The 21,708-nt window shown below is 36.0% G+C and overlaps 1 protein-coding gene across 1 annotated transcript in view; it reads right to left on the minus strand.

Moving 5' to 3' along the window:
* LOC123873193 (acyl-CoA:lysophosphatidylglycerol acyltransferase 1-like) overlaps window positions 1-21,708 on the minus strand; it is a 175,362-nt gene that overhangs the window by 5,653 nt on the left and 148,001 nt on the right. The window contains exons 3-4 of the mRNA XM_045917916.1: window positions 5,691-5,827; window positions 218-351 (exon numbers count right to left, since the gene is read on the minus strand). Coding sequence (XP_045773872.1) covers window positions 218-351; window positions 5,691-5,827 — 271 coding nt within the window. The remainder of the gene's footprint in view (window positions 1-217; window positions 352-5,690; window positions 5,828-21,708) is intronic.

Genomic DNA, 21,708 nt, shown 5'->3' on the forward strand with positions numbered 1-21,708 from the left:
CCCCCGTGCCTTATAGAGCACGTAATCCTGCGCCTGATCTATCTCCGGTCTTATCAGATTTCCTGCCCATCGGACTAAGTGAGTGAGGGAACAGAGAGTACAGAATTGTTTGCGCTCACATCTCCCGCGCAGTTGGCTAATCTCTAAGGATATTGGTCGCCGTGGCTGAAATTCGGTCGGGAGGACATAACTATTTTTTTTTGTAGTGTAAGCTTACCTCTCTTGTCTCCTTGTTTTGACGTACTCGCAGTCGGGTTCTGTGGTCCCACTTCTTCCATTATAATCTTCATGGCGCCCGCGCGAGGCAAAGACACGTATTCTAGCTTTGGTAAATTATTCTTCTCCGCAAACCTGGAACAAGCAATATAAATATAATTAACATAAATTAAAATCCGCCTGTCTAGCGACCACACTCTAGTCGTATCCAGTCTCAAAGTATCCCATGTGTTCTAGCTGCGAGCTGGAGAGTCATCCCCACATTCCATCCCTTCAGATGGTGTAGTATCTGTGGCCATTGGGTCCGTTGACTCGGAAACCACCGTTGCTGCATCATTCGTCAAATTCTTGAAAGTCTAGTGTTGCAAATGTTGATGGGTGGCGGTTACCACTTAACATCAGGTGACCCACCTGCTCTTTTGCTCGCTATTTTCATTTATAAAAACATAAATTAAGAGACCTCTATGATAAATAAATAAATTCCTAAAAGACGAATGAGTTGAAGCAACCGACCGAGGTTTCAGTTGTCCACAAGATTAAGTGAATTTTTACATTGACAATTTTGTAACTTTTTGTTTCGAAAAGAGCAACTGCTGAGTTTCTTACCGGCTCATCTCAGTAGAATCTACTTATAGAACCGCGCAGTGCAGTGGTACAGTCACAGACGTAGCATAAGAAACACTAGGCAGTTGTCCCAAATGAACTAAATGTATTTCGATTTTATAGAATCCGGATTGTAGATGCAACCTATGAAATTAAGAAAAAAGAGCATCAATATCACTCCAAAAAAGAAAGAGTTCACAAAAAAATACATACTCGTACAACTCAGATTGATAACCTCAATTGTTATAATGAAAGCATTGTTCAAATAAATACATATCGAGTTGAATGCTCTCAAAAAAATTATGATTCAGTTTTTATTTGCTGCCAAGAAGTTCCATTTTATATCATTGTGGGCTTCGTAATAACCAATTATGTTTTCATTCAACACAAAGCCTCCGTCGATACCATATATCGGGTTTGGATCGAATACCCAATGTCCACAGAGTAACCCGTCTAAGAGAGAAGATATGATACTCCCGCCCACTTAACACGGAAGTTGTGATTATCACATGATATGATTACAATCCCCACTGTTGTGTATGTCTGAATTTATGGTATTTTTGCTGCAACAACTGTGCATTTCAGCCAATAGTACGAGACAGCTAATTAGGATTGATCGTGATCATCCCATTGTGTCTTTCAAAACAGCAGTAGGCCTACACAACTAGTTAACATGCTGGGATCTTAATTCACAATATTTCCATATTGTGCTAAATGTATTCTGTGGTTTCAACGTTACACTGAAAGACCAACACATTAGAAATTTTCGTCACACCTTAATTTCGCATATACAATCACCTGTATACAGACTCGTCGCTTTATTATGTCTACATCAGCGTTTAGCTTTTTTTAGCTAAGACCTAAGACTAAGTGGTCTAAGAAAGCCGATTTAACGTTTATATAAGATGTAATGTAGAAACTGATTACCATCATCTATTTATGCTCTATTTATCTTATCAATTAATTGTCAATCTTGGAAATTATTCATTGTCAAGTGCGTTCACAAGAAAGAAGGCTATTCGCGGAGGATCTATGATAATAACCCGCAACAACATTAATTACAAGGAACGAAAAGACATTCTTAATCTTTCGGTCGAACGCACTATTGAGCTGTCCTGTGTTGAGCTGGAGCGATATATTATAGTTTGCGCATACCGACCTCCTTCAGGTGACTTTTCTCTGTTTGAGGACGTCATGGAGGAGGCACTGAGGCGGATATGTAGGTCATCAAAAAAATTATTGATTTGTGGAGACTTTAATATTGATATTTTACTTCACACTTCCTTTACAGATAGATTACTTAACTTATTTAAAAGTTTTAATTTAGAAAACATTTTTGTTGAGCCCACACGTGTAACTGCAACTTCAGCTACTTGTATTGATAACATTTTTGGTGATTGTAAAATTATTAAAAAATCCATTATCACCAATCTTAGATCCGACCACTGTGGACAAATGATATCTGTTCCCAGCTGTCAACTAAATACAATAAAAGTAGTAAAGTATAGGCCAGTCACTACTAAAAAAGTAAAGCAATTCAAACATAATATTTTATTCACCTTACCTTCACTTGACCTTACACAGGGTGGTCCGGATGAACTGTATAATGCTTTTTTTAACTTAATAAATTCCCAATTTAATTCTATTTTTAAAATCATAGAAAAAAGATTGTTTAAAAATCTTAAATTTAGTGAGTGGGCTACTGTTGGCATTTATAAAAGTAGGAATAAGCTGTTTGACTTGTATGCAGAAAAGCAATATAATTTTACTCCAACCTTTGTTCAATATGTAAGAAATTATTCAAAATTATTTAGAAATGTTTGCATACAAGCTAAGTCAATTCACATAAAACGAAAAATTATTAATTCAGATAATAAAATAAAAGCAGCTTGGGAAATCATCACAGATGAAACTGGGAAACATAAAATGGAAAATAATAATAAATTGGAACTTAAAATTAACAATCACATTACTGACTCTGACATAGAAATTGCAAAGACATTTGAGGACTTTTTCCGAAACATCCCAGTTACCACTACTAGTTCCCTTAACTCGTCGCCAACAGAAGCCTATAATCTTCTTAGGGGCAATGTTTCTGAGTGCAGTGTACTATTTAAGTTTGAACAAATTACCCCACATGATATTATTAAGGTATTCAAATCTTTACAGTACAAAAAAACAGGAGACTTATGGGGGATATCAGTAAAAGTAATCAGCAATATTATTGATATTGTTGCTCCATATCTTGCTCTAATTTTTAATAAGTCCGTAGAGTCAGGATCCTTTCCAGATCTTATGAAATACAGTAAATTGATTCCTCTTTTCAAATCGGGCAGTAAAAGTGACCCAAATAATTACAGGCCAATTTCGATTTTGCCGACTTTTAGCAAGATATTTGAAAAAATTATGCTCAACCAACTGCTCTTGCACTTTAACTTGAATAAATTACTTCACTCGGAGCAGTATGGTTTTACTAAAGGACGATCAACAATCGATGCGGGCGCAATGCTTTTAAAGCATATATTCGATGCGTGGGAGAACTCACAGAATGCCGTTGGAATTTTCTGTGATTTGTCTAAAGCATTCGACTGCGTTGAGCACGAGACTCTCTTAGCTAAATTGAGCTATTATGGAGTCAAAGACACTGCGCTTAGTCTTATTGCGTCTTATCTCAGTGATCGTATACAAACAGTATGTGTAAATGATGTGAAGTCATCCGGATCAGCCTCATTAATGGGTGTTCCTCAAGGCTCTATCCTAGGTCCCTTCATGTTCTTGGTATATATAAACGATCTACCATATTTTGTCCAAAATACTTGCGATATTGTACTATTTGCTGATGATACGTCTTTGATTTTTAAATTAGATAGAAATGAGAATAATTATGACGATGTAAATAGAGCCATATCGCAGGTCACTCACTGGTTTACTGTTAACAATTTGCTTTTAAATGCAAAGAAAACCAAGTGTGTCGAATTCGCACTGCCCAATACCAAGACGACAAATAACATAAAATTAATGATAAATAATGATATGTTGAAAGTAGAGGAGACCACCGTGTTCCTGGGGATAACTTTAGATGCAAAGCTTCAATGGAACGCCCATATATCAACACTTGCTGGCAAACTCAGCTCTGCTGCTTACGCTGTTAGAAAGATTCGACAGATAACTGACGTGGAAACTGCAAAAATTGTATATTTTGCCTATTTTCACAGTATTATGTCTTACGGAATCTTGCTATGGGGTAAAGCGGCAGATATTGGAAAAATTTTCGTTTTACAAAAAAGGGCAATACGCGCAATTTATAATTTAAAACCGCGCGATTCCCTACGAGAGAAATTTAAGGAAATAGGTATTCTTACAGTAGCTTCTCAATACATTTACAATAATATAATTTTTGTACGACAAAACATCCTCAGCTACAAAAAAATCGGTGATTTCCATGACAGGCCAACTAGAAATCGTAATAAGCTCGCAACTCCTACGCTCCGCCTCAGAAAAGTGGGAAAGTCATTTGTGGGAATGAGTGTAATATTTTATAATAGAATTCCACAGTCAATATTAGACTTGCCTTTACCAAAGTTTAAAAAATCCATTAAAAGTATGCTCCTGGCAAAAGCATATTACACAATCGAAGATTATGTAAATGATAAAAAAGCATGGATTTGACTCGCTCCAGCAATGCGCGGGTCTGCAATTGCTTGTATAGTATAGAATATTATTGTAAATTGCACAATTGAAAAGAGCAACCGCCGAGTTTCTTGCTGGTTCTTCTCGGTAGGAACGGCATTCCGAACCAGTGGTAAATTATTTGACGATTCAAAAGCACTTGTAAAAGTTTATTTGAATAAAAATCTATTCTATTCTATTCTATTATCATGCTCTCTACCGAAATAAGCGCTTTTCGATCATCGTTAGCTTATCATCGAATAAAAACAAATTTGATTGTCGCTATACACTTAATGGACCCAGTGGTCAAGTACTATAAGAAGAGGGAAACGTGGCGTATTACGTATCCCCTTCGAGAAGGAGGCTGTAAGCATTGCTTTTTACCCGTTGCCCGACGACTTTATTTCCCGTATTATTTACAAGGACCAATTTAATGGAAGCCGGCGCTCGTTATTGCAGAGTGCCTACGATTTGTCTACGGGTATTGCTCCAAGAAATATCGATAACTAAAGCCTTCCATTAGGTTTCCATTTTTACGTTCTTATTTCTAGTTTGTTCTAGCCTGTTCCCAGTGTTTACTTAGGAAATGTTTATTAAAAAATATTTTCATCTGCAGCGCAATGTTCTATATTATTTTTAACCCCCGACCCAAAAAGAGGGGTGTTAAAGTTTGACGTGTGTATCTGTGTATCTGTCTCTGGCATCGTAGCTCCTAATCTAATGAACCGATTTAATTTACTTTTTTTTTATTGTTGTTAGAGAGTGTTATAATTCAAGAGAGAGCTATAATTCAAGAAAATCGGTTCAGCCGTTTGAAAGTTATCAGCTCTTTTCTAGTTACTGTAACCTTCACTTGTCGGGGGTGTTATAAATTTTTAATTTACACTTGTTCAGTTAGAAATAACTAGCTGGCAGATTGTTAGATTTAGGTTTTGAAAATTCCCGTGGGAACTCTTTGATTTTCTGGGATGAAAGGGATTCTGGGTCAATGCTGTGCCGCTCTCCAGATTTTTAACTATACCCATGTAAAAAACCATACCAACCCGTTGCTCGTTGCGGCGTGATTGAAAGACAAACCAACAAACCAGCAAACAGACACTTTAGCATCACACATCACACTCATATTATATAGGCGAAAGTTTGTGTGTATGTATGTATCTTTGTTACCCTGCTGTTACAAGCGGCTGCTCTCTCTTACTAACCTCTGACTGACCTCCCTCCTCTTGTGTAGGAAGCCCCCCTCGGGAAACAGCACCATGAACTGTCTGCCGAGCGGGATGTAGTACTTGTGTATGTGCTCCTTTAGCTCTACAAGCGACTGCTCTCGTTTCGCCTTGCCCTGGGGACAAAAGAAATATGTTTGTAATCCATATTTAACTTAAAGTTTTGATGACCTCCCTGGCACAGTGATCTTATAGGGAGGTCCCGGGTTCGATTCCCGGTAAGGGTGATTTGGGTTGATCATGATGATGACGATATGTTAAAAGCTGTTATCAGTTTGGCAACTTTTATTATTGGTATCTATAATTTTATCATCATCATCATCATCATCATCATCATCATCACTGAGTAGGTACGAGTCTCATCTCAGAAAAAGTATCTTAACATACACTCATTTATTTTGTACACACTTAGATTTCAAGTCTTAGTTAATAAACCATTACATACAAAAATAGAAATATGTAAATAAGTACTCTTGAAAAAATAAAATACAAATATTTATACCCTTCGAAAGGCGAAAAAAATATTATCGACAGCTGGCGCGTGGAAGTCGAAATATTTTATTTTATTTGATGGAAAATATTTGAGGAATTAATTTACCCTCATGTTTCTTACTGATTACCCCACCCCACGGAACATTACCCCCAAACACGGTACATTGGAAAGCACAATATGTCGAATATTATATTTTTGTACGTCACGATCCTAGATACACTTAGAATAAGATATACAGTTTCGAGTGGGTCCTAAATATCTGATGCAATTTGTTACCCACGCCTAGCTACGTTTTTAAATCCCATACATAGGCATTTCTCTATGAAGTATTCAAGCTGTCTCTTTGGCAACAGTAATGATTGGTTCATTAGCTAAGCTGTGAAAATATAACACTCCTATTTATAATACAAATATGGGTTTATTCGGTGGAAAAATAATTTACCCTCCCAAATTCTTACTGATTACCCAACTCCACGGAACATTACCCCCAAACGTCGGCACAGTGGCTAGCACAGTATGTCAACTATACCCCACGATCACAGACGTACTAAATCAAAGATGTACAAATTGTGTCCAAAAGGAATCCAAAAATAAGCTAAAATTATAGTTAAATAATCGTTCAATGAATCAAACAAACTTAAATAAGTGGTTTTGATTGGTCAAATAAATCCACCACTGGCACTAGTTCGGAATGCCCTTCCTACCAGAAGAACAAGCAAGAAAGTCGGTAATTGCGGTGTTTAAAAATTTAAATAAACCATTTTTCATATGTAAGTAATTGCAGTTGATGGCATCATCACACTTCAAAGGAACTGCGCATCATTATTAGGTATATCAATGATTTTTTTATATACTTAAACTGCCATGGTGGGTAAACGGAGCTCTCTAATGGTTATTACTATCGACACTCGTGGGTGAGAATGCATTTTTTTTGCACCGCCCTCTCATTTTATTAGTCCCTTATATTGTGGGTAATCAATGATATTATATGTGGGTATAGATATTCTATTAATAAAAGCTTTTTCAATGTAAAGTATGAAAGCTCTAATTAAATGTACTTACATAAATCATTATTTGCTTCTTGCAGCAATAAATCTTGCGGAATAAACAACAACTTTTTATTTCACTGAGCTACTCGTAGCAACAATTTCTATTCCACCATTAATAAATTAATAAATTCTATAAATCCGAAAAGTTACTTGAGTGCGTGTCCAGGATCAAACCCCTGAACGCTGCTCTATATAATATAATTACTGGCTGATGCTCGTACCTTCATTTGCGTTGATTTATGTCTTTAAAATCCTGTAAAGTAGCCTATGCCACTCTTCAGGTTTCTAACTATACCTATGTAAAAAATCATGCCAATGCATTGCTGCGTTGCGACGTAATTAAAGGACAAACCTACAAACACACATTTTCGCATTTATAATATGTAGTATGGGTAGTGATTAATAGTATCATTTCGTTAAAAAAATACTAGACTGACAAGTGTAAATTAAAAACTTATTATACCCCCGACAAGTGAAGGTTTACAGTAAGTAACTAGAAAAGAGCTGATAACTTTCAAACGGCTGAACCGATCAAGCCACCTTTGAAACAAAAAAAAATTAATTAATATCGGTTCATTAGTTTAGGAGCTACGATGCCACAGACAGATACACAGATACACACGTCAAACTTATAACATCCCTCTTTTTGGGTCGGGGGTTAAAAATGAAAATACAAAGACACATAAGTATATGTAGGTATAATATTTACAAGAATACTGAAATATGCGTACATTCAAAAACCGGCAGTTAAAAGAACTTTTATTATAGTAGAAGCTATAGGTACCCTCGACATCACAAAAGACCTTTGAGGCTTTGTACCTTTTGTGCGCGTAATACAGGCGTCATACACGGGGATATAAACCATTAATCCTTCATAAATATACCGTACTTCCACCATAACGTATCACATGATTGATAGAAGTAGACGTTACTTTGCTGAATTCTGTGATAGACAAAATATTGTAACAACAAGCTCAATTTTGTTACAAAAAAAGGGGCCAAGTGCGAGTCAGACTCGCGCACCGAGGGTTCCGTATTCGGGTATTTTTTCCGACATTTTGCACGATAAATCAAAAACTATTATGCACAAAAATAAATAAAAATCTGTTTTAGAATGTACAAGTAAGACCATTTCATATGATACCCCACTTGATATAGTTTACTTGGTACAGTTTTATCTTACTTTGAAAATTGAAAATACTAATTATATTTGTCCATGAACACATTTTTTTTTGTGATGTACCTAACCATAAATTCACGGTTTTCAGGTTTTTTCCTTTACTTGTGCTATAGACCTACCTATAAACATTCAACCCCTATTTAACCCCCTAGGGTAGAATTCCTAAAAATTCTGAAACGTGTTTCTTAATTTTTGACGAAAAGCCACTATACCAATTTTCATAGATATAACTTGAAAAATGACGGACTTTAATACTTAGGGATGTTTCCGAAAATCCTTTCCAAATTTAAAGTGTCTACCTGTGAAGGCTGTGTTGATAGATCAGTCAGCCAGAACAAGTCTTTTGTATTTTAAGATATTAGCTCGGTGTTTTTAGCACAGGATCTCTAAAGTGCCTATTTAACAATCGATATAAGGGAAATAGGTATTCCGTTCAGATCCGAGGCAACAATACATTGTAGCCACATTGTAGTAAAAACTAAGTGTCGAACTGTTTCCGCTGGTTCGACGGCCGGCCAATTGCACTTCGCTTACGGAGTGCTCACGAAGTTTGCGGTTCGCCAATGGCATCGACACTTCTTTTACTATTACACGACTACTTAAAAAAGAGAGTGTAATGATTTCAAGTTTATGTATGTGAGTCTTTTTATTTCACTATAACTTTTAAATATAAGGGAAATAGGTATTTCGTAAAGACCCGAGGCAACAATAGATTGTAGCCACATTGTAGTAAAACTAAGTGTCAAACTATTTCTGCTGGTTCGACGGCGCTGCGGTTAAATCATAGCAAAGCACTTCGTCAGCGAAGTGCTCTCGAAGTTGGTGCTTTGCTAAAGGCATCGACTCTAAATAAAATGATGATGATGTGATGAATTACTTTGTGCCGATATTACACCATCATTGGGCGACACAACTGGACAACCGTACTCAATACGTCGATCGTTAGCGTTTTCAAAGTCCAGATTGGAGTTAGGACCGTTCCTGTTAAAACTTTGCTTAAAGTTTTATTTCTCAGTTGAACATTATTTGAATATTGTTAGTTGGTTATTCAATAATCAGCCATTATAAAGTGAATAACAATTTATTCTACTGAAAATCTGATCTCATTACGCAAAATATCACCAGTTTTAGAAATACCTTTACAACCAAATAATTTATTGTGTCGACCAATGACCTTGTCATTGGTGTCGACATTAGTATACCATCGTTGGTCGACACAACTGGACAACCGCACTCAATACGTCGATCGTTAGCGTTTTCAAAAGTCCTCCCGCCGAGTCCAGATTGGAGTTAGGGCCGTTCCTGTTTAGGAGCGGTTCGTTGCACCCGTGGGAACGCGCTTACCCCCAGATGCGACGCGATTTACAACACGGACTTTAGTTTTAAATTGATTCGCATTTAGGTACCGAGCGTTTGGTAATGGTGAAACTAAATAAATTGGAAATACACTAGCTTGGATGGGGTATGTACATTTTTTAGGGTTCTGCACCTCAAACGGGAAAAAGGAAAACCTGAACGGGAAAAAATAGAAAAGAATCCTATAAGGTATACAGACAGACAACGAAGTGTCGTTATCTGTCTGTCACACTGTCTGACTGTCTGTGTGTTTGTCTTGTATGTCAACAAACCTATAGGGTATTTCCCGTTGACCTAGAATTATGGTAGGTAGGTAGGGACCAGTAAAGGGAAAAATCCGAAAACCGTGAAGTTGTGGTTACGCATCACAAAATAAAATTAAAATGTGGTCATAAAAAATAATTAGTATTTTCAACTTTAAAAGTAAGATTACTAAACCAAATTGGGTGTCATATGAAAGGTTTGTATCTGTACATTCTTACATAGGTTTATATATATATATATATATATAAAAACCTTTTATTAAAATTTTTTTATTTACTTTTATGCATAATAATTTTTCATTTATCGTGCAAAATGTCGAAATACATACCTACCCGAGTACAGAATCCTCGGAATATCCAAGAGCAATGCTACTATCCAAAACTAGAACAAATATAATTAAGACTTCTAAAATAAAGACGTTGGAATAACTTTCGTCCTCGCACGACCGACCCATTATAAGTTATACACAATTCGTTAGCAAAAACTACCAACAAATGTCCAAGCGCTTAACGAGGGTGGGCAGAGTCTGAACTTTTGCCTCGTTTCTCTAAGCGATAGATAAGAGAAAACTAACACTAAGTAATGTGTGAATAAGAAGCCTCGTGACAAAACGCGACGCGAGTAGGTATTTTTAATCCCCGACCCAAAAAGAGGGGTGTTATAAGTGACGTGTGTATCTGTGTATCTGTCTGTGGCATCGTAGCTCCTAAACTAATAAACAGATTTTAATTTAGTTTTTTTTTTGTTTGAAAGGTGGCTTGATCGAGAGATATTCTTTTTATCTTGGAAAATCAAAAAGTTCCCACGGGATTTTTAAAAACCTTAATCTATATACAAAGTGGAAGGACATAATCTAGTAATTTACAATTTTAACAACTTATTTTTCTAAGATTTCACTGAGGCTACAATTTTTTTTTTGTGGTCTACATACTAAAGGTTTATACAGTTTGTCAAAAATGTAATACTGTCATTTTTATCTATTTTCTGTATGATAGTAGGTAGATAACGGTGCCAGATAAGATTAGTTGTACAATTTATTTTCCACGCAAGTTGTAATAAAGTTGTTACGTGCGGTTTTCTTATAGCAAGCCTAATTACCTAAGTTTCTTTTATTTTTGTTCTTTGTTATACTATGTTCAAACATTAGCCATGAAGATGATTAAACAATAAAAATAAACCTGATTTTACGAAAAAGGAAGCAACCTACGGCTTTCCTAACTATTAAGCGCTAATAATAAAATAAGCTTTTGTTCAGATTTTCTCCTACATCTACTATATTTATATCCAAATATCAGGCATTTAGAATTTGTGGTGAAAATAAAGAAACACAAACATACATACATGTGCCCTGAAAACATTATACTCTTGTTTTCATCAGTCGTGTAAAATAAAACCAGTCAAGCACGAGTCGGACACGCACATGAACGTTTCATAACATCATACAAGACATTACACTATGCAATTTTTTTGATTTAAATAGTGGCCATTTTAAACTCGCCATATTGGTTTTCCATTAGGTACTGGAAATATACGCTCTGTGAAAATTTTAACTCTACCTATTACGGTTCATGAGATGCAGCCCGCTGTCAGACAGACCGAACGACAGCGGAGATTTAGAAATAAGGTCCCGTTGCACGCTTTGGGTACGGAACCCTAAAAACTTACCTATTTTCTCTGTGGCGAGATTAAGCGAACTACATTTCGATTCCTGTGATTAATAAAAGAAAAAGTTAAGATACCTAACTTATTTGGCACCCATCCAGCCATTTAATATCTGGGGCGTAACGGGAAATTTTCAACGACAGAATGCACTTACTTATTTTCGAAAACAATGTTGTTTTAGCCGACAATTCTCTTTTCATGAAATTAGGTCATGAGATTTAAAACAAGCCTTTTAAATAGGATTTTCTTTATAAATGCTGTTTAAGAGACTCTATTAACGCTGGGGATAAAGACTTAATTTCAAAGTGTTATGAAGGAAAACTGTTGAGTAAGAACTGCTCTGAAAAATGCTGATGATAAACTAGGTTTAAGAACTTACTCTGAGTTGATCGAAACATATATATATATAGGCATATTATTGTAAATTGTAAATTTGAAAAGAGCAACCGCCGAGTTTCTTGCTGGTTCTTCTCGGTAGGAACAGCATTCCGAACCAGTGGTAGATTATTTTGACGATTCAAAAGCACTTGTAAAAGTTTAATTGAATAAAAATAATTTGAGTTTGAGTTTGAAAAAACAAATTCAAAATTCAAGTGGAGATTAAACTAATAATGTAATAGCTAGAACTTTATGGAGTTAAATTAAAGTTAGTTTTTGTTTACAATCGGAAAAGTAGCTGGTTCGTCACTATCAAATTACCACTATAGCAACAAAAATGTTTCCTTGCTTCACTTGAAGTATTTTTAATTCAAAAAAACACATGCGATATGATTAACAAAGAAATAAGCAGAACATTAAATCAAATTATATTATGCAAACATGGTGGAACTCTTCTTCATAAAAACGCTTCATATTTCGTAATTTAGATAATTCTATAAAATAAAATTCATAAATAATCTTAATTAAATCTTATCAATTACTAGCTAGCACAACTTTGTCCATGTAGATTTCGGTTTTCAAAAATCGTGCAGGAACTCTTTCATTTTCCAGGAACAAAATCCGGGATAAAAAGTAGCCTATGTCACTCTCCAGATCTTTAACTATGTTAATGCAAAAATCACGTAAATTCGTTACTCGCTTGTGGCGTGATTAAAAGACAAACCAATGAACAAACTTAAAAAGCACATAACTCCGAAAGGTTAGAAGTGCGTGCCCAGGATCAAACCCAGGACCTTCCGAATAGGAGCCGGACATCTTAACTAATAGGCTATCACAGCGGTAATCATGGTGGTAACGACATCTTTAAAAATCCAAATCAATGTAGACTTAGCCGCGGGATAAACCTAGTAGTTCATTAAAAAACGAATCACGCAAACCAACCGAGACTTCTCTCTTCTCTATCAAAATTTTCGTCGATACCCAAGAAAATGTAAACGGGCACGCCTAGCCTAAAACTTTTATCCAATAAGCGACATTCGATCGCCCCAAAAAATCTAATTACGACGATAGGTATCGACCGAGGCTAAGATAAATAAAGATAATCCCGGGAAAGTATTCCGGCCAGTTAATTTCCCCGGGCCAAAGTTCCGCGGCCCCAGCAAATTGGAGCTAAACTTCTCTTCATTTCCTTTTCGATCCGGGAAATTTCAAACCTCAGCGGTTAGGGGACGAATCACACATGTCCGGGATTATTCCGCAAAATTCCCAATACGTTACTTTCCAACATTTACAAAGTGATTTTTAAATATTTTACCTACATAATGACGCTAATCTGACGTTTTTTTGAATTGTAGCTAGTTTTTTTTTTGAAGTTTTTATATACCTATGTGAACTAAACTTAAAATATTTGTTAACTAAACTTTATATATCTATTATTAGCGACCGCCCGCGATTTCTGCCGTATTATTGAATTGAACTAGAAATTAAATAAACAGGATCTGATATCTGGTAAATTATTCAGACGATTCAAAAGCACTTTTAAAAGTTTATTTGAATAAAAAATTATTCTATTTTATTGACATTGACGTAATATCGTGCAAATTATTATTGAATAATCTGATCAAGGTTGGGGTACCAAGATGCATAACTGAAGACTTGGCATCGGAAAATGCAGCGTTGAAAGAGCCACTCTACGTGTTCACGTACAATGAAAAAATCATGTTCTGTGGTGATTCTTGCAACATTTTACCTACTAGTGGACGTCTATCGGTTGAAATGACGTCGACGACAAATATAAGACCTAAATAAATATAAAACCATGCACAGTTACATCCGGCGCGATGCGTAAAAGTGTGAGTGCTCCCAAGGGACCTTTAGCCGTCATCACATAGTTTTTCACAGGGTTGAGCTTGTTTTATCTTTACCGAGTGATTATGCGACGTCGAATGGCCGCCGAGAATTCCGTTGGACCTTAAACTTGTAGAATTTTAATTAACAACAACTTTGACTGTTCGCGAACTTGCAGTTTCGTATTAAAAGGTGATGCCGAAACTGTTCACTTTGTACACCTCCTGTGGAGTGTAAAGTTGTTTTGTAATTTAAGAAACTTTAGGAGAGAGATATTCCAAAGTATAATTGGGTTTTCTTGAAGTACTACCTGAACATCTTGAGGAACTTGCATGCCTGAGAGTTCTCCATAATGTTCTCAAAGTGTGAAATCTGCCAATCCTCACTTGGTCAGCGACCTTCGCCTATAAATCCTTCTCTTTTCGAGAGGAGACTCGGGCTCAGTAGTGTGCCGGCGATGGGTTATGACGATGATAGGTAAGTACAAATATTCCAAAGTATAATTGAATTTTCTTGAAGTAAAACTTCTGGTTATATACTTAGGTACAGTAGTAGTACATCTGGGCATACCTTGTCAGTTTTAATTAAGTATATATTATTTTGTATGGAAAGCTTGACTTATTGTCCTTACATGGAAAAAGCAGAAATCCTTTGAAAAAAATTTTCAGTATCTCATATAATTTAGTTTTAGGTTAGTAATGATCCAGAAAAACCGAATAGTAATCTATATAATATTTTATCCACATATAATATTGTATATAAAATCTTTAAAAAGAGCAACCGCTGAGTTTCTTGCTGGTTCTTCTCGGTAGGAGAGGCATTCCGTACCAGTGGTAGATGCTTTGACGATTCAAGAGTACTCGTAAAAGTTTAATTGAATATTGAATATATATTGAATTTTGAATATAATGTGATACACTATACTGGGTGGTACTGTAAACAAAACACACAAACAACATAATCAAGAGCTTATCATAAATTCAAATTCAAAAGATTCAGTGTTCAAAAGTAAGTACCTTACTAATTATACAAACTCTACAAATTAATAAAGTACAGTATAATTATCATGTAAACTTAACAATACCAAATGCGTATAAAACTTAGTTTACGCACACGTTAATTAATACGTTGCTGACGAGGAACCCTTTCAACTAACTGACACGTGCTCTGTTTAATTATGTAAAGCAAGAGAAACTATGTGCTTAGAGCGAGTCAGTCTTGCATTTTAAATGTTCCGTATAAGTGTAATAGGTATGATCCGTTTTTAAATTAAGTTCGGTTCTTTTCGAAAGGAATTCCGGACCAATACCTATTTAAATTTGCGAGTACTTGACGATTCGAAAACACTGAGCAAGAGTTGATATAAATAAAAATATTTTATAGATACTTAGATAGATAAAAAGATAAAAACTTTATTACCCACAAAACATGAAATAATCAAGAGTCAAGACAAAACTAAGAAACAGAAAGAAACTATAAATAATCGTATGAAAAGGAAGTCTTATTGCTCAGAGCAATCTCCACCAGGCAACCTTTCGTTGCCTAGTGGTTCTTTTATATTACTATTTTATGGGAACATTCTTTAGAATGTCTTACCGTGTTATTAATTAATTATTATACTTATGTATTTAAAAATATGAATATATGGCATATGTATTTAAAAATATGAACCGTTAAAAAAAAAGAGAACTATTACGAGTAGTATAGGGTTTTCTTGGTCTTAAATGTAGAGGGAAATATTCCCAGTTTCCATATATTTCGATGAGTAAAAAAAATACTTGAATTATGGGCTGTTTTATGGAACACTTAGTGCAATTTTAATACGCGACTCTATGCCCGGTGCGATTATTTTTGTGTTTTTATTTCCCTAAAGATCCCTAAAAAACAATGGACCGTCGCGTGCGCACAGCCAACCGCACTTCCTGTTATAACAACAGGTCTAAAGAGGCTGAGGGGGAAGGATGAGCCATAAATCATGTCTTATACAGTAAAAACCATAAAAACACATGTGATAATTTAATTCGGGACACACAAGGTTTTATTGTTTTGTTTATCTTGTTCCATAAAGTGAACATTGGGTTAGTGTTCTAATTTTTCGTATCGTTGATTCTGATATAAATAGATGTGTTTGTGGAATAAGGCATGATTTATGCTACACCGGATATTGACCGGGCATTGACAGCCAAGCAAACGTCTACTTTTGAGCCCAAATAAGCCGAGTACAGAATGGTATAGCATAAAGTACTTGATTGTCTTAGTACAAGTATTCTTAGGACCATAGAGTGCTTTGAACTGCCTATCAGTTTGGTTCATCATCATAATCATGATCAATCAATCTCCGATTAACCAGTACTTGAGCTTGAGCACTGGTCTCCTCTCAGAATGAAAAGAGTTCAGGTCACAGTCCACCACGTTAGCCAAGTGCGGATTGGTAGATTTCACACACCTTTGAAAACATTATGAAGAACTCTCAGGCATGCAGGTTCACTCACGATTGTTGTCCGCCGTTAAGAGGGGTCTCTCCGTCACTCGCTCCATACAAACGTAGTTCCAATTTCATTTGAATATTAAGCAATCAAAGTCCAAGAAATTTGGCAGACATATTCTAGAAACCAATATCTGTGTCTGTGTGTCTATGCCTGTGGTGTGGTGTGGTGTGCGGTTTTTCCGATTTCTGGTTAAAATATTCGGTTTCAAAGTTACGCGGTCTTAAAAATTCACATACAAATCTTTGAGCCCCTGTAATTTTAAAACTACATATTTTTAGAAAAATCTAAAACACCACAGACACAGATATTAGTTTTTAGAATATGTCTGCAAAATTTCATGGACTTTGGTTGCTTAATATTCAAATGAAATTGGAACTACGATTGTATGGAGTAAGTGACGGATAGAGCCCTGTTAAAGCTTAATACTTATTTAATAACTCCAACAAGGTAGAAGTGCATGCCTGGGATCAAACCTCGGAACCCCCAATAGGAGGTCGAAGTCTTTAACTACTAGGCTATCACTGCTGCAACGCAAAAGTGTTCAAGCCTTAAGAGGGCTCTCTCCGTCACTCGTTTCATACAATCGTAGTTCCAATTTCATTTGAATATTAAGCAACCAAAGTCCATGAAATTTTGCACACATATTCTAGAAACTAATATCTATCTGTCTGTGGTTTTCCAGATTTCTGTTAAAATATTCGGTTTCAAAGTTACGCGGTCTTAAAAATTTTCATACAAATCTTTGAGCCCCTGTAATTTTAAAACTACATATTTTTAGAAAAATCTAAAACACCACAGACACAGATATTAGTTTCTAGAATATGTCTGCAAAATTTCATGGACTTTGGTTGCTTAATATTCAAATGAAATTGGAACTACGATTGTATGAAACGAGTGACGGAGAGAGCCCTGTTAAGTCACATACGCCTATGTTAAAGTTTCAACGATGGGCTAAAAAATTCTTCATTATTAAATTAATAAGTAGGTATGTACGCAGTAAAGGCTAGTCCATTATCTACCAATCTCCCGCAATCAAACTCTCGAAACGAATGTTTATACAACCGAACAAAGTTTTAACCAACCCCGACAGAAGATTTCCGAACTTACCTAAAATCCACGGTATTATTCGTAAATTTCAAAGTGGCATCGATCGAGACAAAGAAGGGTGGCATTATCAATTAAAACAAATCGTCAAACTTGGCTACCTCAATTATAATAATGGACAACTTTGTATTAATCAAACGTTTCAGCTAAAGTGGTGAAGGTTTACTCCCCCCACCCCTCCCTTAGGGGGTAAGTACAATCTCGACTTGAAAGAAGTACTAATGATAGGTTAAGTTAGGTTACTTACCATTTTCATCCAGTTGACGAATATAAGCAGCCAATGGAGGGATCTACACTGATGTGGTACCATATAGTTTAGAAGCGTAAAACCGAAAGTGGGTGTGACAGACGTGTTGTGAACATTGATTTTAGAGCCACCCTGAAGATCTTTTTCTCCTACGTCGCTCGGGTTCCTTTTCGAGGCTTTAACAGACGTGTTCTGGAGTGAACGTTTTCCTATACTTACTTGGGGGGCTCTTCGAGTAAAAATTTGGAATTCAACTTCGTATATTCCTGTCTGTTTTTCAATTCCTGTCCATTCCCAGATGTTGCATAGTCAGGACTTCTTTCTGTAACCATCCAGTTTTTTCCAGCAACTTTCGCAATGAAGATTTCCTACCCCTATCTTAGATGATCTCTAACATATTATGGGTAGACGACCTAAAAAAGGTGACGAGAAGTGTGTAGATGAGGAATGCAGAGGACCATGTATGTCTAACATTTTTTAAGTTTTATAGATAAGATTTCAAATAGATCTAATTTGTAGTAGTCTCTTTTGAAGTTTTTGTCTTCATTCTAAAGTAGTGTAGTCATAAACTCTATCACAAGTTTAATTGTTGGATTCTACTACAAAATGCAACAAGAAACTTAACCGCTTGAGACAAAAACTTCTTCAATTCAACGGAATAGAATCAGATACTGCTCAAGTTTGATCAAAATTAGTTCACTAAAATGTTGACCCGAATAACACTCGGGTGAAGCCGTGGCAAGTCTTGTATTACCTAATTAAAGGTAATTTCGCTCCCTATTTTCCTTCAGAACAGTAATTGATATCCACGGATATGAAATAAGCGTTTTATAAAATCGGAAGCCATTGGAACACTGGATACGGAAGCCGGACAATCTAAACTATACCCTCGTTATGGATCATTTGAGCCGTTTGAGCGAAGCGCTAATTCTGGCTAATCCACACTTATATTTTGCTAGTTTCACCTTTTGCAAGTTGACAATATTTGTCGATCTTATACAGGATTAACCAGAACGCTAGCAAAAACGAATACAGGTGATAGTTGATAATTACTGATAAGGTACCATAAAAAACCGGCCAAGTGCGAGTGCAAATTTTTGGTTATATGTGTTTCAAAAAATAAAATATCAATAGCGTGGTGGGCTGTAGCCTAAACCCTTCTCATCCTAAAGGGAGATCAGTAGTGGTCTAACTGAGGTAACATGTTAAAATAGTCTAACCCGAAATCTAACCAAAACCAAACCTTTCGCTTTGGATGTTGCAAGATACTATTAAAATGATTTTATTATTCATGATATTATTGTCACAATAAAACTAGGTCGTTTCGCAGTGTAGCCGTCGGCCATCTTGGAATAATCCCCAGTGGGTTAATTCGAGGGTAGTTTATGATTTTAATGAGATGCACACAGGAGCGCGAGCCGATAAAACTGACCGCGCCGGACATTACGCCTCTGCGGTATGTGACTTTATAGACCTTATTGTACAGACAGCAAAAAAGAATTTTAAAAAAACCGACTTTAATAACCACAAACAATAAAAAAATTAAATTAAAAATTTAAAAAACCCCCGACACATAAACCTCTAAAAAGTAAAAAAATAATAGGTAAGTATGTATGGGCCCTTTAAGAATAGTATAAATAGTAAAGTGTTTATCCAAGCGCTCGTTGCGCCAGGGGACCGCTACCTATCATAAACTATGAAAGTCATCTGTTGTAGAAAGAATAGTCTTTAGCGGTCCCCCGACGCAACGAACGCTTGGATAAAAACTTTACTATTTATACTATTCTTAAAGGGCCCATACATACTTACCTATTATTTTTTTACTTTTTAGAGGTTTATGTGTCGGGGGTTTTTTAAATTTTTAATTTAATTTTTATTTCACGCTTTTTAAACTTTTATTCATAAATTACCGTTTATTTGTGCTTTTCTAAAACCCGATTTCTATAATAATATAAATCCAATAAGGCAGCTAATATCTCTTCAAAAGTAACATCAATGTTATGTTAATTATACGTTCCATGAAATATTTTTGATCAAGAATTATCTGAATGACTCACATAGTTTAACACGACCAAAACGAAATATCTGTTTCTAACATGTCGTTGCTTTAAAAATGTACCCATTTTACGTAGTCGTATAATAGTTCGCTTTTCAAGATATACCTACGATTAAATTGAAATCGACTTTCATCCGATGAAATAAGGAATAAAGTGGCTTGTATTTCATTTTGTTTGTTATTGCATGTCAAATTTTTATTTGACATAACTTTCAAAAACCGGTCAAGTGCGAGTCTGCCTCACACATGAAGAGTTCCGTACAAGTTTTTTTTATGTAATGACAATTCAGTTGTCGGATTTTTCTGTTTACTTGGGCCACAGGAGTAGAGTGCTTGGGCTATAAGATATTGCTACCTGCCTTTCATGATTCTACGTAAACGGGAAGTACCCAATTTATAAGTTTAGATTCTCTTGAAAGATGACACACAGACAGACACCGAAGTGGTGAAGGAAAACATCGTCAGGAAACCTGCATGCTTAAGAGTTGGCCATAATGCTCCCTCAAAGGTGCGTGAGGTGTGCCAATACGTGCTTGGCCAGTGTGGTAGCTTCTCATTCTGAGAGGAGACTTGTGCTCAGTAGTGAGCCGGCGATGGGTTGATCCTGATGATGATGAATTTTAAACGTATTTTGTCAAAGTAAATAAGCTGAGTTCAAGCAGATAAAATATAAAGAAGGTGCGCCTAATGCATCATCCAAACCTGCGCGACAAAGCGACTAGGATGCGGGAACCTCAGCCGCGCGGAGGGTCATCGCCTCCTACGATATTTAATGGTGCCATGCACACCTACGCGACTACAACAGTCGAGGCTTCAACATCTTTTTTTTTCTACAGATACCTACTGAACCCTAAAAATAGTTTGACTATGGTTTGGGTTTGGGTTGATTGTTCGTGGCCTTTGGTTGACTGTTGTATATTATAATTGAATTGATGTTTTCTCGTTTAACTGTGATTATAATATTTTATAAATTAGAAACTCCGCGCCTACGATCCAAAGTATCGGAGTTTTCCAAAACATTATTTTCAAATAAATAATTATGTATCTAAGCAACGTCCATCTTGACAGCTTGACATTTGCCAATTGACATAATATTATGAACCTCTGTTACAATAGTGAAAGATCCCAGGGCCACCAGCCGTCACATATTTTCTGACGAACGAAATGTGGACGATTGAGTAGTGTTAGTATGTACTAAGAACGCATGCCTACAGACCTGTTAGCTTGCTTAGACGGCCAATTTTCAGGTATCAGGTAATCAAGGTACATAAAAACATTACTTACCTCACGTAAATTCTCCAATTTTATTATTTTTAACTGATTTTTTTTAATATTAATAATTAATTGACATAAGTAAACTATACGAGAGTGAGAGAGAAGTCAATATATCCTAATACATGTCTTACTCAGTCTCATGCGCGTAGATAATGATGCCTTCGCGCTCAAACCCACAGAGGCATTAAAATTGAATTTAGGGGATGATTGGCCCTCTGGATCGGTCTGTCTTCTTGTAAAAGGTTTTAAAATAGTTGTCTGGTGGACATATATAAAAATGGAGCATCAGAATTTACGTGCAGTTAAGTAATTACTTATTTTGGGAGCTTTAAAGCGTCTGCAAAGCAATACGGCCGACGCGGGAAGTGTCTGGGAGTATTGGCGACATATTTTTAAGGATATTGCCTAAAATATACGTAAAAATCAGTTTGGAGAATTTACGTGAGGTAAGTAATGGTTTTATGTACCTTGATTATCAGATACCTGAAAATTGGCCGTCTAAGCAAGCTAGCACGTAGGCTAGGCATGCTTTCTTAGTACTTACTAACACTACTCAATCGTACATATTTCCTGTGTCAGAAAATACGTAACCTCTG

The sequence above is a fragment of the Maniola jurtina genome, chromosome 16 (genome assembly GCF_905333055.1).
Source record: "Maniola jurtina chromosome 16, ilManJurt1.1, whole genome shotgun sequence".
NCBI lineage: Eukaryota > Metazoa > Arthropoda > Insecta > Lepidoptera > Nymphalidae > Maniola > Maniola jurtina.